Here is a 17912-nt window from a genome sequence, read left to right on the forward strand (position 1 = left end):
ACATAGGCAGAGGGAGAAGCAGGCTCCATGCACCGGGAGCCCGACATGGGATTCAATCCCGGGTCTCTAGGATCGCGCCCTGGGCCAAAGGCAGGCGCCAAACCACTGTGCCACCCAGGGATCCCGAATTATCAATTCTTGTTCTGATATTTCAGGTGACTAGAGCTGAGTCACCCGACCCTCTGTTTACCTTAGTATGTACTACTGTAAAATAATATTGAGGTGCACCTCTTGGAAGCCTGAATGAGCATTCAGAGAAATGGAGCTGTGTAATCTTTTTTTTTTTTTTTATTTTTTAAAGATTTTATTTATTTATTCATAGAGACACACATTTTATCATTTATTCTTTCTTTCTCTCTCTCTTTTTTTTTTTAAATGTATTTATTTATTTTATGATAGTCACACACAGAGAGAGAGAGAGGCAGAGACATAGGCAGAGGGAGAAGCAGGCTCCATGCACTGGGAGCCCGACGTGGGATTCGATCCCGGGTCTCCAGGATCGCGCCCTGGGCCAAAGGCAGGCGCCAAACCGCTGCGCCACCCAGGGATCCCTCTTTCTCTTATTATTTCCTATGTTAGTACAATACTTTCCACATGTTGCAAGATTCAGAGTTTGTCCTTTAGATTTGGTCTACTTTTCTTTAGACAATTTCTCCTGTATACCTTTAAATTTCTCATTTCCTTACCACTCTTACTATTACTACTTCCTTTTTCATCAGGAGTTAGAAAAGTGCCTGGTGCATAGTACGCATTAAAGTATTTGTTGAATGAAGGAATTTTAAATGTAGGTTTTTCTTACCACTTTCTGCTTTTATACATGTTGAAAATCATGGAGGTACTAGTGTTCATAAAACATCCTAAAACAAAACACAAACCTGTAGACTACTGAATTAAAGTTTGGCTCAAAGCAGTGGTCTGATGGACCACTTACCATTAGTTAGGGGCTGGACAAAATGGAACCTCTTGTGTTTTTGGAATGTAGCTTTGTTTCTATATCTGACAGTTTATAAGTAGAGGAGCTTCCCATAGTTACTTGCTCTCCTTATGAGCAGCTGAGTGTCTTTATTTATTTATTTGAGAGAGAGAGAGCTAGCCTGATAGCCTGAGCAGGCGGAGGGACAGAGGGACAAACAGACTTCCTGCTGAGCGAGGAGTACCCTGAAATCACGACCTGAGACCTGAGCCAAAGTCAGGCCCTTAAGTGACTGAGTCACTGGGTGCCCCACACCTGATTGACTTTTTAAGCAAAGTAATCATTTGTAACTGAATTTGTTGGATGGAACTTATTAGCTGCTCCTGGGAAGCTTCTGTAATTTAAGTGGTTAGTGTGAGGTATTTTATTCTCAGACAAACTTAATTAATCTGTTAGGTTCTGATCTTGTAATTTGGTCACTATTGAATGTTTAGAGGCATTAGTTAGGTTGAGGAAAGGAAGTTTTATACCTTAAGCCTATTGGTTGGAAAAAATTGCTGTTAATTTCCATTGCTGATGTAGTGTGAAAAGTATTGATAATGATACAATTACTTTTTGTTAAATAACAACAAAAAAAAATCAGCAAATTATTTTTCACTGCTAGGCTTAATTTATATGTTTTAGATTAAAAAGTGGTTGGAATGGGAGATCCCTGGGTGGCTTAGTGGTTTAGTGCCTGCCTTTGGCCCAGGGCGTGATCCTGGAGTCCCGAGATCGAGTCCCACATCGGGTTCCCTGCGTGGAGCCTGCTTTTCCCTCTGCCTGTGTCTCTGTGTCTCTCTCTTTCTCTGTGTCTCTCATGAATAAATAAATAAAATCTTGAAAAAAAGATAAGTGGTTGGATGTAATATTGACAAGTGAGAATCATAAAAGTGTTTAATTCCCTAAAATTTTCAGCCTTATCAATCACTAAAATTACTGGTTTATTTTTCTGTGCCACGTGTAGGTGCTGATTCAGTAAGGGAGATTTGGTATTCTTTTTAACATACAGTCAGCTTTAGATGAGCAGATTGAGTTCTCAAGGTTTTTAATCAATTCATTAGGTAGATCTATCTCATCCTGCAACATTATTGCTATAAAATAAAAAGGTTCCAGAAGTATGTCTGTTTCTCTTCCTGAGTATAATTGAGTCTGGATATTTTCTTTGAAAATATACAGTTACACATGTATACTGTATTTGTGAAGTATAGCGCTTAGAAATCGGTTTGTGTTTGATAATAATATCAAAATATATAGGCACTAGATCGTGTAGTAGTAACAGTACTGTATTTGCATTTATTCAGGAACTGTTGGTGCCTACTATATGTTAGGGGCTGTACTAGGAAGACTATGTCGAGAAGTAAGGAGATTCATAAAATGTTGGGATAAATGAGTAGTGGATTGAGGTTTTAAATATTTCCTCCTCCTTTTGACTTTCTGTTTAAAAATTAAAATAATGATTATCTTGGGACGCCTGGGTGGCTCAGCAGCTGAGCAGACGGCTGCCTTTGGTTCAGGGCATTATCCTGGGTCCAGGGATGGAGTACCACATCGGGCTCCTCACAGGGAGCCTACTATATAGTATGTGTGTGTGTGTGTATAGCCTCTGCCTATGTCTCTGCTTTCTCTGTGTCTCTCATGAATAAATAAATAAAAATCTTAAGTGATTATCTTAATATTAGAGCGAATGCATTTTTGCCCATTTTAGGTCTGAGATCTGTTTAAAAGGATAGGACTTTCAGAATAAACAAACTGGCCTGCAAGCTATAGAACTAACCATTAGCCCTCCTTTTGCAACTGTTATCAGACCTTTCTATAAGTGGGTTTTATTTATTATATGTAAATAATATAGCATTGTGAGAAAAAAAGTTTCATTTTAACTTTTAAACAGATTATTCAGTCTTTCAAGTGCCTTAGTTTTCCTCTTCTGTAAAATGAGGCAGTTGTGTTTATTCCTCTCTGTTGGTTAGTGATTTGACCTGGTATTTTTGGATTTTGTGTGAAGGAATTTTTTTTTTAAAGGTTTTGTTTATTTTATTAGAGAGTGAAACAGAGCATAAATGGGTGGCTGGGAAAGGGAGAAGCAGGCTCTCTGCTGAGCAGGGAGCCCCACGTGGGCCTGATCCCAGGATCCTGGGATCATGACCTGAGCAGAAGGCAAACACTTCACTGACTGAACCACCTCTGTGTGAAGGAATTTTGTTCTATAGTTTTCCCACAAAGATCATGTGATACCCATTGAAGTATTATTTATTATTATTTTTTTCACTGAATTATTCTTACTGGGATATAGATTTTACTTCTGAAATGAATCTCTTTGTAAGTTATAAACTCTGTTCTTGTTTTATGATAATGAACAGTTTTGAAAATGTTAGGATTGGGGACATCATAATATAAGGCAATGCTGAAATTTGCCTTTGTTAAATGAAACAAAACAGTACACTCTTAATGCTGATAATTAATGTTGATTGAATAAAGTAAAACCTCATTTTTTAAGACTTGGGATTCTGTGACAGGTAAATTTGACTTGGGAGAATTTCTTTCTCAGTGCTATTTTTATAAAATCTTTTATTTTTTATGTATTTTTAATCTTTTATTATTTTATTTTATTTATTTATATTTTTAAAGATTTTATTTATTTATTCATGACAGGCACAGAGAGGCAGAGAGACACAGGCAGAGGGAGAAGCAGGCTCCATGCAGGGAGCCTGACGTGGGACTCCATTCCGGGTCTCCAGGATCACACCCTGGGCCGAAGGCGGCACTAAACCGCTGGGCCACCGGGGCTGCCCACTAATCTTTTATTTTTTAAAGTTCTTTAGTTAACTCATTATTTTCTTACTTTGTAAAGGTCCAATGATTGCTTTTATCAGCCTGTATGTGATCTCTACTGACCAAGTAAATACATCAAAAGTCCCTGATGTGAATTAGATCATATTTGTAAAGTTCTCTTATCTCTTATCTCATTGATGGACTGTTTGTACTATTGTATTTTGATGAAGAGGTATACATAAGAGGTTCAGGGATTGCTTGATGGGCACATGGTAGAATGGAAGACAGTGCTGAATTATTTTGTTTAGAAGTCTGTCATTTAACGTAATCTAAAAGTCTTCTTTATTCCTATCTTTGGTTTTAAAATGACACTTTTAAAATGAAGTGATGGTGATATTATCTGGTGATTTTTTTTGATTTTTTTTTTAATGTATTTACTTGGTAAAACAAAAGTTGACAATCTTGTGTACTTAATTTTTAAATTTTATTTTATTTTATTTTATTTATTTATTTATTTTTATTTATGATAGTCACACACACAGAGAGAGAGAGAGAGAGGCAGAGACACAGGCAGAGGGAGAAGCAGGCTCCATGCACTAGGAGCCCGATGTGGGATTCGATCCCGGGTCTCCAGGATCGCACCCTGGGCCAAAGGCAGGCGCCAAACCGCTGCGCCAACCAGGGATCTCTATTTTATTTTATTTATTTTTTAATTTTTATTTATTTAGGATAGTCACAGAGAGAGAGAGAGAGGCAGAGACACAGGCAGAGGGAGAAGCAGGCTCCATGCACTGGGAGCCCGACGTGGGATTCGATCCCGGGTCTCCAGGATCGCGCCCTGGGCCAAAGGCAGGCGCTAAACTGCTGCGCCACCCAGGGATCCCTAATTTTTAAATTTTAAAATTGAACTGCTTTGGCATGCCTGGCTGGCTCAGTCGGAAGATGATCATTGGGTCATGAGCTTGAGCGCTACGTTGGGTGTAGAGATTACCTAAATAAATAAAAGCTGTAAAATTGAACTGCTTTATGGAATCTAAAAATCTGGAGATCAGTCTAAGTCAGTTTTTCTCAAAACTGTGTGCTAGGAGACTTAACTATGAATTCAGAATCATGGTAGAATGTTAAATGCTAAATCTTCTGTCTCCATTCCTCCATTTCCCCTTTTACCAACCAGAATGGCATATCAGTGCTTCTGAAAAATCATTCAGTAAGGCAACACACTTAATAATATTGTTTAACCCAGCCTTTTCCAGATTTAATTTTTCTTTTTCTGAAGAGATTGATTAGTCTTAAGATACTGATTAGTATCTTGGAACATGGTTTGAGAAATGCTCCACATTAAAATTGCTCAGAGGAGTTTATTACAATCTATAATTTGTTGAAAAATTTATGTTCCAGGTACTAATTCTCATGAAGTGTGACTTGCCCAACATCATACAGTTGGTTTGTTTCTCTATGCTTCCAGTTCAGTTTTGTTTAAACTTGAGATTCATTACTTTTTTTTTTTTTTAAGATTTTATTTATTTATTCATGAGAGACAGAGAGAGAGAGAGAGAGGCAGAGACACAGGCAAAGGGAGAAGCAGGCTCCATGCAGGGAGCCCGACGTGGACTCTATCCGGATCCGGGGTCTCCAAGATCAGGCCCTGGGCTGAAGGTGGCAAACCGCTGAGCCACCTGCACTGCCCCGAGATTCATTACTTTTAACCACTTAGGGTCTTCTGAAATACTGTTCAGTTCTTATTTCAAGGCTAAGTACCTAAGATTAGGATACTCAGAGAAGTTCGTTTTATTGGCCTTTACTTCCCTAAGTATGATTTCATTAGAACATACACTTTGTACATGATTTCAGTTAATTTTTAAATCCCAAATTAATTTTTCTTTCCCTACCAAGCACGCTTTTCTTTCTCCACAATGCTTGGAATGTAGAGCTTCAAATGTTTTCTGGGAGAATGAATGTTGTCAATTTACGTAAGAAGATTCTGTTAGCCTAAGCTGAATGCAAGAAGATAAAAGTTATCCTCTAAACTGGTGGGACACATCAGAACTAAAGACACTTTTTGGATCATTTACCATTTTAAATCTATGCCCTTGGGTTGTTCTCCTTCTTGCTGCCTCTGGTGGGAGAAAGCACAGAACATTTTAACAAAATCTATTCTGACTGTATTGTGTCATATGAAGTTAACTTTTTCTCTGATAATTTTTCTAGTTTAGTCTGTTTTTTTCTTAGAAAATTTGGCATCTTGTTCATCTCATCAAGCTTGTATCAAGTGATGTTTTGTCCTGTGTGACCTGATTTTCTTTCTTGTTACAAAGTGTGCTGAAGAAGGTTGGTTGATTATACACTTCTGTTTAGAGCCCCTGATAATTATCAGTGTTCAGCCATGGCCTGGAATGAAGGAACAAAATGATGAAGGTTGTATATGTTACTATTCTTAGGGAGTGAGACCATAAACCAGAGCAGTTTTATTGGCCTGGAACTGAATCACAGCTTTTCAAACAGTACTTAAATTTGTATAGATATCTTTGTATAACACTAAAACTGTAGCCTGATGTTTTCTTTTTTTTTGTAAACTGATTTTCTTTCTGATAAATAACCAAGGGAACAATTGCTTAAGATTTTTGGAATTCCAGTTTAGGAAACTTTCATCTTCTTTTTATTTTTTTTATTGTATTTTTATTTTATTTTTTATTTTTTCCATTGAGGCATTTTATTTGCACGTATGAATTACATCCCTAGAAAAGAATCCCAGGATTTTCCCTCCTGTGTGTTTTCGTCTTGCTTCTTCGTGGTCCATGATGCCAGCTGAGGTTGTCAGTATAATGAAACCGAACTGGCGGGATGGGAGCAGGTTATTCTGCCATTTTTCTAGATCTTTCAGTTGTACATCAAATCTGGGGCTGATCACTCCACACTTGTTTAACCTGCCTGTGAGATTCACAACAATTTTCCCAGCTCTGTGATCATCGATGATTTCAAAATCACCAATGTAACCATGCTTCATCATCACAGTGAGAAATCGGATGATGACTTTGGAGCATGGCCTGATAAGAACCTGGCGCTTGCCTCTCTTTTCAGCGTTGTTGACGCTCTTGAGAGCATCTGCCAGGACGTTCATGCGCACCATTGTGGCGCTTTGGAGAGATGGCGGAAAGAGCTCATCTTCTTCTTCTTTTTTTTTTTTTAAACATTTTTTAAAGATTTTATTTATCTATTCATGAGAGACACAAAGAGAGAGAGAGAGAGAGATGCAGAGACACAGGCAGAGGGAGAAGTAGGCTCCACGCAGGAAGCCCGTCGTGGGACTCGATCCGGGGTGTCCAGGATCAGGCCCCGGGCTGAAGGTGGCGCCAAACCGCTGAGCCACCGGGCTGCCCCGCTCATCTTCTTTTTAAATGAGTAGTTGGCCACATGAATGAGACTTTCTTGTTTTCCTGAAGGAGAGTTGTGGGAGACAAGTAAATGAGGACAACATTTGTGCTCTAGTTTTACAGATGAAGAAATAGGTCTTTATAAAGACCATGAAGATAATGATGGAACTGGAAACAGAACTCTAGAATTCTGTTGTTTGTTTTGGGGTTCACTTGATGCTTTTGAAAAGAGAAGAAGTGGGATCCCTGGGTGGGGTGGCCCAGCGGTTTAGCACCTGCCTTCAGCCCAGGGCATGATCCTGGAGCCCCAGGATCGAGTCCCACATCAGGCTCCCTGCATGGAGCCTGTTTCTTCCTCTGCCTGTGTCTCTGTCTCTCTCTTCTTCTCTCTGTGTGTCTCTCATGAATAAATAAATAAAATCTTAAAAAAAAAAAAAAGGGAAGAAGTGTATTTTGGTTTGAAAAGAAATAATCATAGAGGTTTTATGGAAAAGGTCTCTAGACAAAAGCAGTGTCTTTGACCTACAGATATGAGCTGGCATGAAATTCAGCATGTGGTGGGTTCTGGTCTAGGAGATATGATGTATTTTAAGCAGAGTGTGTTCCTAATTTTTCCAGGAAGGAGTTTCTGAACAGGTGATACTCAAAAAGAGAATATGAAGGAGAGGATTATAAACATTGTGATCTTAGTTTTTGACTGTCAGACAAGACATAAAATAGGCCTTTGTTTTATTTTTTAGTTTAAATTTAATTAGCATAGTGTATTATTAGTTTCAGAGGTAGAGTTCAGTGATTCATCAGTCTTATATAATACCCAGTGCTCATTATATCATATGCCCTCCTTAATTTCATCTTGTTTTATTTTTCCCTCTCTTCTCCTATGGTCTTCTGTTTTGTTTCTTAAATTCCACATATGAGTGATATAATATGGTAGTTGTCTTTCTCTGGTTAACTTATTTTGCTTAGCATAATACTCTCTAGTTCTATCCACGTTGTTGCAAATGACAAGATTTCATTTTTTTGATGGCTGAGTAGTATTCCATTGCATATGTATACCGTATCTTATCCATTCATCTGTCAATGTACATCTGGGCTCTTTCCATAGTTTGGCTATTCTGTACATTGCTGCTGTAAACACTGGGATGCAGGTGCCCCTTTGGATCACTACATTTGTGTCTTTGGGGTAAATAATTAGGCTTCTGTTTTAGATAAAAGAAAAAAAATACTTAGATACTGATAGTGAACTTGTAGAGAAGCAAAGCTGTGAAAATTAGCAAATAAGTAGAAAGTCTATTCACAGAAAAAAAAATTTGTTATGAATAAATATTGGATACAAATTTGCATAAAGTTCAAGAGTATGCACATTTCAGTGCGGGACTTGATATAAATAAGTCTTGGCTTGTAGCTTGTTGTCCTGCCAAAACCTCACATTTTTTGCTAGTTGATCCCTTGAACAGTAGGAAGGAAAAGAAAATAATGCATTAAAACTACCCTTTTGGGACTCCTGTGTGCCTCAGTGGTTGAACATCTGCCTTCGGCTCTGGGAGTGATCCTGGGATCGAGCCCCACATCGGGCTCCCTGTAAGGATCCAGCTTCTCCCTCTGCTTATGTCTCTGTCTCTCTCTCATGAATGAATAAATAAAATCTTAAAAAAAAATATAACTACCCTTTCATGTTGTCTTCAGTATTCCAAATGCACCTTTTTAAAAAAGATTTTATTTATTTATTTGAGAAAGTGAGCAGGCACAAGTTGGAGGGAGGGGCAGAGAAAGAGAGGGAGAAGCAGACTCCTTGCTCAGCAGGGAGTCCCATGCTGGGCTTGATCCCAGGACCCTGAGATCATGACCTGAGCCGAAAGCAGATACTTAACCAACTGAGCCATCCAAGTGCCTCCCAGGTGCAATGTTGTGCTGTTCTTCTAAGTGGGTAAGTAAGCATCAGGGCTAGGCTATACTTAAGGAGTTGTTCCTGATTCAGACTATTAACAGTGAAAAATATTTCTGCTTGTGGGTATTTTTAGATGGAACAGGCAGTGGAACTTCTGAAGCAGTTCATTCAAGTGTACCTGCTACTAAATATCTTCACTAAAGTTTTATACAATAAACTTTTAGACCCTAGGGGGAAAGCAGTTTAGTTTGGTGCAAATAACTAGGTTCCTATTTGCAATGATTCTGAGTAATTAACTCAGGTTTGTTATACTTCTCTTTTACAGATGAAATGATAGAAATGACTTAATGAATTTTTTTTTATAAGACTTTGTGACTATGGGAACTATATATATTGGCAGTATTTTGGTGTGGGGAGGTTGGTGTGATGATTTGATGTGTTAATGTTAAAACAGAGGAGAGAGATTTCCATAGTGCCAGACATAGATGGGTGCTTAATGTTATCCTTGATTTATCCCTCCTCCTTTCTTCTAACACAAACACGTTATACTTAAAATTCAAAACTCTGTATCTAAATATCTGAATATATTAGGATGATTCTAAGGCTAAGGCCTGGTTGTGAGAGGAGTGTAGAGGTAGAGACTGTGTTTGCTTCCTTTTTGACCCTTCTACAAATTTACCTTAATTCACGGACGTTCCCCCAAATTAAAGTTAAGTTTACCTCTGGAAAAAATTTGGGAAAATTAAAATGTAAAAAGTAGCTGTCCTTAGAAGTGACTTGAAGTAAGCACTGAAAATCCAATCTGGCTGTATCTCATTATAGGCCTCAACTAAACTGATTTTAACTAAAAAAACATAGCCAAGTAATTTATTATATTCTATGAGGAGAAACAGCATGTCTCTTAGAAGAAGGTGTGGGAATTTTGGGTCAACAGTGAAAGAGTGGAAAGTCAGAGGCATACATTAGCTGTGCTCTTCTCAGTACTGCCCAGGGGGAGAGGAATCCCAGGACCTTGATTTTGAGGATTTGGTTTATGCTCATGGTGGGGATGGGTATATTAGGCTATTTATTGTAGCGTGATGACACAAGCTATATATCCACATGTTTTATTGTGGATATAAGATTCTCTTCTTATGTAGCAAGTGATTATAATCTGTAATAACTATAATAGCTGTATTTATTAAATATCTGCTATGTAATGTGCCAGTTACTGAATTAGGTATTTTGCAAACATCTTAATCTTTACAGTATACAACAGTGAAGCAAGCATCTCCATTTTACACATGAGGAAATTGAGTCTCAGAAAGTTGATGTGAGTTTCCCTCATATCTAATATGAGAATTTAGAATCTGATTTTAAAACATTTTCTCTATGCTATAATGCTTTTCAGGTAGATTTGTTTATTGAGAAATATTGTGTTGAAAGTAAAAGTAAATGGGCCACTTGATAATTATTTTTTCATTGAAATTAAGTAAATCAGCATTTCAGATTTTATATACGTGGCCTCTGAATTTTTCTTTTTCAGATTTTATTTATTTATTTATTTATTTATTTATTTATTTTTTGAGAGGTAGAGACATAGATGGGAAGAAGCAGGACTGGATCCCAGGATGCCGGGATCACCACATGCAGGTGCCCTCTGAATTTGGTTTTTATGTCAATCTTTTTCTGAGAGACAGATCTTCTCTTGGTCTGCTAAATTAGATTTCTGAGTTTGTTAGATTGAAAGTTTCCAACCTTGAGTTGTATGTTTATCAGGATTATGCTCCCCTATAAGAGAGGGAGGAGGCTGAATGGCTGCTGAATTCTCCAAGGCCTCATTTGGCCTCACCATAAATTTTTCTTCTTGTCCTCAGGAAATTATAGTTTCTTTTACTTTCTCTAAAAGCATAGTTATTTTTTAATCAATGTGGTGTAGTGAAAAGAATATGAGAGAAAGACCAAAATTCAAAGCTCTTTTCCAATAGTTGGGCAATGTTCTCGCTTTCTGTTACTGCCTAACAAATCACCCAAAATTTAACATCTTAAAAATAATTAATTGGGGCACCTGGTTGGCTCATTCTGTTGAGTGGCAGACTCTTTTTTTTTTTAATTTTTATTTATTTATGATAGTCACACACAGAGAGAGAGAATAAGAGAGAGAGAGGCAGAGATATAGGCAGAGGGAGAAGCAGGCTCCATGCACCGGGAGCCTGACGTGGGATTCGATCCTGGGTCTCCAGGATCGCGCCCTGGGCCAAAGGCAGGCGCTAAACCGCTGCGCCACCCAGGGATCCCGAGTGGCAGACTCTTTAAATTTTTTTTTTTATTTTTTTAATTTATGATAGTCACACAGAGAGAGAGAGAGAGAGAGGCAGAGACACAGGCAGAGGGAGAAGCAGGCTCCATGCACCGGGAGCCCGACATGGGATTCGATCCAGGGTCTCCCGGATCGCGCCCTGGGCCAAAGGCAGGCGCCAAACCGCTGCGCCACCCAGGGATCCCTCGAGTGGCAGACTCTTAATTGATTTTTGGCTCTAGTCATAATCTCAGGGTCCTGGGATTGAGCCACATTGGGCTCTGTGCTCAGTGGAGAGTCAGCTTGAGGATGGTCTTTCCTTCTCCCTCTGCCCTGCCCCCTGCATTCTCTTTCTAAAAACATAAATCTATAAAAAGAAGAAAACCACAGTAATTTATTATCTCTTATGTGTCTGGATTTACAGAATTCAATTAGTCAGCTCTCACTTGGGATCTTTCATGCAGTTATGGTCAGATAGTGCTTGGAGATGGAGCCATCTGAAGGCTCTACTGGACTGGACCTCCAAGCTGATATATTCCTCTTCAGTCCAATCCTTGTCTGATGTCTCAGTATGGCCTCTCTGTCCAGCAGAGTAGCCCAGACTTAAGTGGCTGCTCAGGGTGTTAAGAGTCAGGAGGCAGGGATCCCTGGGTGGCGCAGCGGTTTGGCGCCTGCCTTTGGCCCAGGGCGCGATCCTGGAGACCCGGGATCGAATCCCACGTCGGGCTCCCAGTGCATGGAGCCTGTTTCTCCCTCTGCCTGTGTCTCTGCCTCTGTCTCTCTCTCTGTGATTATCATGAATAAATAAAAAATTTAAGAAAAAAAAAAAAGAGTCAAGAGGCAGAAGCTGTCAGGCAGTTAGTTAATGGGTTCCTCTGGAACTGGCCCAGTATTCTTTCAGCCAGAGAAGTCCTAGAGACCCTAGATTCAAATGGGGTAGAGTAGAAAGTCATATTGCAGAAGAGCATATGGGGGTGCCTGCGTGGCACATTCGGTTAAGTGTCCAACTCTTGGTTTTGGCTCAGGTTGTGGGATCAAGTCCCGAGTCAGGTTCCACGTTGAGTGTGGAGTCTGTTTGGGATTCTCTCTCCCTCTTGCTCTGTTGCCCAATCCCATCTCTCTCTCTCTCTCTCTCTTTTAAAGATTTCATCCATTTATTCATGAGAGACACACAGAGAGAGAGGTAGAGACACAGGCAGAGGGAGAAGCAGACTCCATGCAGGGATCCTGATGTGGGACTTGATCTTGGGACTCCAGGATTATGCCCTGGGCCAAAGGCAGGCGCCAAACCGCTGAGCCACCCAGGGATCCCGAGAAATCCACATATTATCATATCATATTATTAAACCACAGCTTTAATAATTATGAATTCAAGCCAATCTTATTTCATTCATCTCCACCCTAAATCAACATCATGTCTCCAGGTTAGTTTGAAGCAATTCTTACAAACCTTTTATTAAGAATAATTTACAATGCGTTTAGAAAGAATTGTGGTTCTCTTCCCTGTAGTTAAAATAGAATTATATAGGAAGATTTGATTGTGGAAGGAGTACCTAGGGATAGGTGGAACTCTGTGGTACTTCCACAATTTGGTTTATACTTCTAAAGTGTCCTGTTCTGTTGAAGCAGCTGTGGTAGCTGACAGCCTGGTTCTTATAACCATGCCTGGGATCACTATGAGAAGACTTGTACATTTCTCCACTCTAAGTCACCATGATTCTTGCTTCAGAACCTTTTTTTTTGTCTTTCTAATTGTGGTATCTGCCTTTTGAAATTATTTTCTCTCCACCACATCTCTTAACATCATTTTGGAAGTTCAGTATCAGTGTAGATGACTGTTTAACTCTAAAGACCTTCATCCCTACTCCATTTTAGTTACCTCCTCCTACAGCTATATCTTGAAGTTTGTTATCATCCAGAACAGTTCTTCCTCTGAAACCTCTCAGGCTCCACTATCTTATGATCCAGTCATAATTTCATTTTATTTCTTTATTTCCACTCCACCTATTTTCTGATTGTATCAGGTTCTGGGTTCTGGTACTTTGACTCTTATTTGTGACGTGTATGACAAGTAATTTCATGTTCACGTAGCCAGTAAATACCAAACACCTGTCTCTTATAGGCATATAGTGGTAAACAAAATGAATCTGCACCCTGCTGTTATGAAATGTTAAGCTTACTGGAGACAGACATTAAAAAAAATATGTGTGTGTGTGTGTGTGTGTATATATATATATATATATATATTTACATATTGTGATAAGTGCTATAAAGTAATGAACAAGGTGCCGTCGAAGAAAATAATAGGGGATCAGAAGGGCAAAATAAGTAAAAGGGATTAGGAGGTACAATTTTAGAGTTACAACATAAGTCACAGGGATAAAAAGTACAACATAGGAATATAGTCAATAATGGTAACAACTTTGTATGGTGACTACACTTATAATAATTTCATAATGTATACAAATATGAATCACTATGTTGTATACCTGAAACTAATATCTTATATCAATTATTCTTCAATAAAAAAAGAAAAGACTAAGAGGAGATCACTTTAGATTCAGTGATGAAAGAAGGACTCTCTGACATGGTATTAAAATGGCGGCTAGAGGATTAGAAATTCCTTGCCTTAATAAAGTTGGGAAATAGTGTTTCAGTTATAGAAGCAGTATACATAGAAACTTAGAGGCACGAGGAGCTTGACCAGTCAGAAAAATTGAAAGAAGGCCCATGTAGTTGGACTATACTGAGGGAGGGAGAATAGCTTGAAGTGATGTGGGCCAGTTGAATAGAGACTAGCCGAAACTGGGCTTTGTAAGTCATGTTTAAGAGTTTGATTTTATACAAAGTGTTTGGGGAAAGAGGTGGAAAGTTTTAAGCTGGGAATGACATGGTCCATTTTTATGTTTTATTTTATCATTTTTTTTAAAGATTTTATTTATTCATGAGAGACATAGAGGGGGTGGGGGCAGAGACACAGGCAGAGGGAGAAGCAGGCTCCATGCAGGGAGCCCGACATGGGACTTGATCCCGGGTCTCCAGGATCATGCTCTGAGCCGAAGACGGCACTAAACCGCTGAGCCACCTGGGCTGCCCCATTTTTATGTTTTAAAAAAGATCATTCTAAAAAAATAAAAAATAAAAAAGATCATTTTGACTTCAGTATGCAGAAAAGATAGGAAAATGCTGGAAGAGAAGTTGGATGACACTTAGGGAAGATAATGTATTTCAGTGTTTACGGTCGGTGCTGGCTTAGGTTAAGAGTGTGGCAGTAGACAAGGAGTAGATTTGAGAAATGTGTTTGAGCTACAAGTGCCAGATTTGATGGTTGGATGTTGGAAGATAGTGGAGAGGGAGGTGTCAGGAATGACTCCCAAGTTTCCTGTATGAGTGAACTGGTATGCCATATCTTGAGGGTATGTGTGTGTGTTTGTGTGTAAGTAAGAGAGAGAAAAAACATTCAGAAACGTGGTCTGGGTTGGAGATACACATTTGGGAGTTGTTCCACGTAGGGAATATTTAAAGTTTTGTGAATGAGCAAGAGGGAGAGGGAGGAAATCATAGGGCGCAGCCTGTGATTGGGACAAATTACAACACTTTGTAATTGATTCCTTTTTTTCTTAACATTAGACATTAGAAAAGGTTTAACGTTAGCCTTCTAAAATCAGTCTCATTTGCACTCAGATAAACTTTCTTAGCAGGAGAGAAAGGGATAGAGTTACTGCTACCTGGGAGGGTGGGGGATGAAAGAGGAGAGGGAGGGGCTCAGGGATTTATGTGGTCTCCAGATTATTTTATTTCTAGAGCATATAGTATGCCTGTTATGAGTGTTTCTCAGCCTTCATGTGTATACCAGAGAAAAAAGTTTGATAGCTTCTGATTCATAGGTTAAAGTTTACGGTAAATCTGAAATTTTCCACAGTCTGGGCCCTGCCTGCCTATTGACACTCACACCACTCCCCTCCAACCTCCATGCATGTTATATTCTATTGTTATGATCATTAGCCCATAATTTCCTTTTTTCATGGAGCAAACAGACTAATAATTTAAGTCACTGTTTCAGAGAAAGCCTTCCCTGGCCTTTCCTTATATTCTCAGTATGCATTAATTATAGCAATTATTTTATGAAGTTTTACTCTTTCTTGGCTTGACTATATCCTCACCAAACTAATCTCTTTGATGGAAAGGATTGTTTTTTTTTTTCTTTATATCTCTCTCTCTTTTTTTTTTAAAGATTTTATTATTTATTTGAGAGAGAGATACAGCGAGAGAGAGCACAAGCAGGGGGCAGAAGGAGAAACAGACTCCCCATTGAGCAGGGAGCCTGACATGGGGCTTGATCCTAGCACCCTGGGATCATGATCTGAGCCAAAGGCATCTGTTTAACTCACTGAGCCACCCAGGTGCCCCTCTTTTTTTTTTTTTTTTAAGATTTATTTATTTCATTTTTTAGAGAAAGAGAATGCAGGGGAGGGGCAAAGAGAATTTTTAAAGATTTTATTTATTCATAGATATGAAGATGTCTTTCTAGATCTATGTTATTTTATTTAAAATTTTTTAAAAAGATATTATTTATTCATGAGAGACACAGAAAGAGAGGCAGAGACACAGGCAGAGGGAGAAACAGGCTCCATGCAGGGAGCCAAACGTGGGACTTGATCCTAGGTCTCCGGGATCACACCCTGGTCTGAAGGCAGCGCTAAACTGCTGAGACACCTGGGCTGCCCTAGATCTATTTTAATAGGTAGTTAAAATATATTTTTTAGAAGTATGATAAGTGGATGATAAAAAATACTTTAGGATGGTAAAAAAATAAAAGTATGATAAGACAGTCTCTAAAGTATATATATATATATATTTTTTTTTTTAAGATTTATTTGTTGGAGAAAGAGCACATGAGTGAGTACACAAACTGAGCTGGGGGAAGGGCAGAGGGAGAGAAACTCTAGCAGACTACTGGGGGCTTGATCTCACCACCGTGAGATCATGACCTGACCTAAAGATGCTTAATGACTGAGCCCCCCAGGAGCCCTTAAAGTGTATTCTTTCTTATCAGTGCCAATGCTTGATATTTATTTAAAAGAAAGATTCAGCCTTTTGGCCAGAACCGCCATCTTTCAGTAATTCGCCAAAATGACTAACACAAAGGAAAAGAGGAGAGGTACCCGCTATATGTTCTCTAGGCCTTTTAGAAAACATGGAGTTGTTCCTTTGGCCACATACATGGGAATCTATAAGAAAGGTGATATTGTGGACATCAAGGGAATGGGCACGGTTAAAAAATGAATGCCCCACAAATGTTACCATGGCAAAACTGGAAGAGTCTACAGTGTTACTCAGCATGCTGTTGGCATTGCTGTAAACAAACAAGGGCAAGATTTTTGCCAAGAGAATTAATGTCTGCATTGAACATATTAAACACTCAAAGAGCCAAGATGGCTTCCTGAAGTGTGTGAAGGAAAATGATCAGAAAAAGAAGGAAGCCAAAGAGAAAGGTACTTGGGTTCAACTGAAGCGCCAGCCTGCCCCACTCAAAGAAGCACACTTTGTGAGAACCAATGGAAAGGAGCCTGAACTGCTGGAACTCATTCCCTATGAATTCATGGCATGGTAAACATAAAGAAAATAAAAGACCTCAGGATTGTAAAAAAAGAAAAGGAAAGAGTCATGGTACTGAAGGAGTTAGAAGCTGATTTAATGGAATTGTTCCAGTTATTTGAATTAATATTTCTGTTAAATACCTGAGAATACTGTTTTATTTGGAACTGTTGGTAGTCAAAAAATGGATTAGAGATATTGTGAAACTTCACTGTAAATTCCTAGTCTACCAATTGATTTATACTGTGATTCAGTTTGTATTTCCTACATGCAAAATAGTAAAAAATAGCAGTTTTTGTATCTGTCAATTTTATAATCGTTTACTGCTCTGATAATGAGTGGAGATTTTTCATTTGATTTGAAGAGAAAATTAGATCATGAATTTATTCCAGTTTTTAAAAAATCAACCCAAATTAAAAAACAAAAATCTGACATTCTCCCTCTCAGTGGAAACTCTTGTGGGGGAGGGGAAACCTCTTATGAAGCTATTCTGCAAACTTCTTAGGGAATTTATTTGCCAGAGTGTGATAAAAAAACAAAAAACAAAAAACAGAACTATCCTTGGCGCATTGACATTTCATCGCATCAGCTTGTATACTGCATATTACTTAGAAACTGCATGCTTAGCTTTCTAATGAAAGACTTTTATTTCTTTTTTTTTTTTTTATAGGAATATATTTGTCCCAGATGTGAATCAGGCTTTATTGAAGAAGTGACAGATGATTCCAGGTATTGTACAAGCTTGTGAATAAATCTGGCATTCTTTTATCAAAGTTATTTTCTATCAGCATTGACTGAATGAATAGAAAAAAATGTGTTTTATAACTTATGCTCTCTGCTGAGAGAGAGAGAGATGGAGGAAGGGAATGAAGAAGGGTAATAAAAATGGGAAAATTTGGGATAAGATGTGATAATGGGTGTGATGAGATCCACTGCTTCTGATTGTGGCATTCCTTTGAAAATTTTATATCCATATCAAAGTAACTCTTCGTAAGTTTTCACTTATTTTCTGAATCTTTGGTGTTCTTTTAGATTATTGCGTGGTTTTAATGA

At 38.6% G+C, this 17912-nt stretch overlaps 2 protein-coding genes across 4 annotated transcripts in view; one reads left to right on the forward strand and one right to left on the reverse strand.

Annotated features, from left to right (window-relative positions):
• Positions 1-17912, forward strand: part of RNF115 (ring finger protein 115) — a 74623-nt gene that overhangs the window by 18202 nt on the left and 38509 nt on the right. For all 3 annotated transcript variants that reach the window (XM_072769466.1, XM_072769465.1, XM_072769464.1), the window contains exon 2: positions 17530-17588. In XM_072769466.1, the coding sequence (XP_072625567.1) occupies positions 17579-17588 (10 nt within the window). In that variant the 5' untranslated portion in view covers positions 17530-17578. The remainder of the gene's footprint in view (positions 1-17529; positions 17589-17912) is intronic.
• LOC140601012 (small ribosomal subunit protein uS8-like) lies at positions 2623-10985 on the reverse strand. Its single transcript, XM_072769420.1, has one exon. The coding sequence runs from the start codon at positions 6849-6851 to the stop codon at positions 6435-6437; it is 417 nt and encodes a 138-aa protein (XP_072625521.1). The 5' UTR covers positions 6852-10985; the 3' UTR covers positions 2623-6434.

The sequence above is a fragment of the Canis lupus genome, chromosome 12 (genome assembly GCF_048164855.1).
Source record: "Canis lupus baileyi chromosome 12, mCanLup2.hap1, whole genome shotgun sequence".
Taxonomy (NCBI): Eukaryota; Metazoa; Chordata; class Mammalia; order Carnivora; family Canidae; genus Canis; species Canis lupus.

Excerpts from the sequence above, each read along its gene's own strand:
- LOC140601012 (XM_072769420.1), bottom strand. The coding sequence starts at position 6,851 with ATGGTGCGCATGAACGTCCTGGCAGATGCTCTCAAGAGCGTCAACAAC.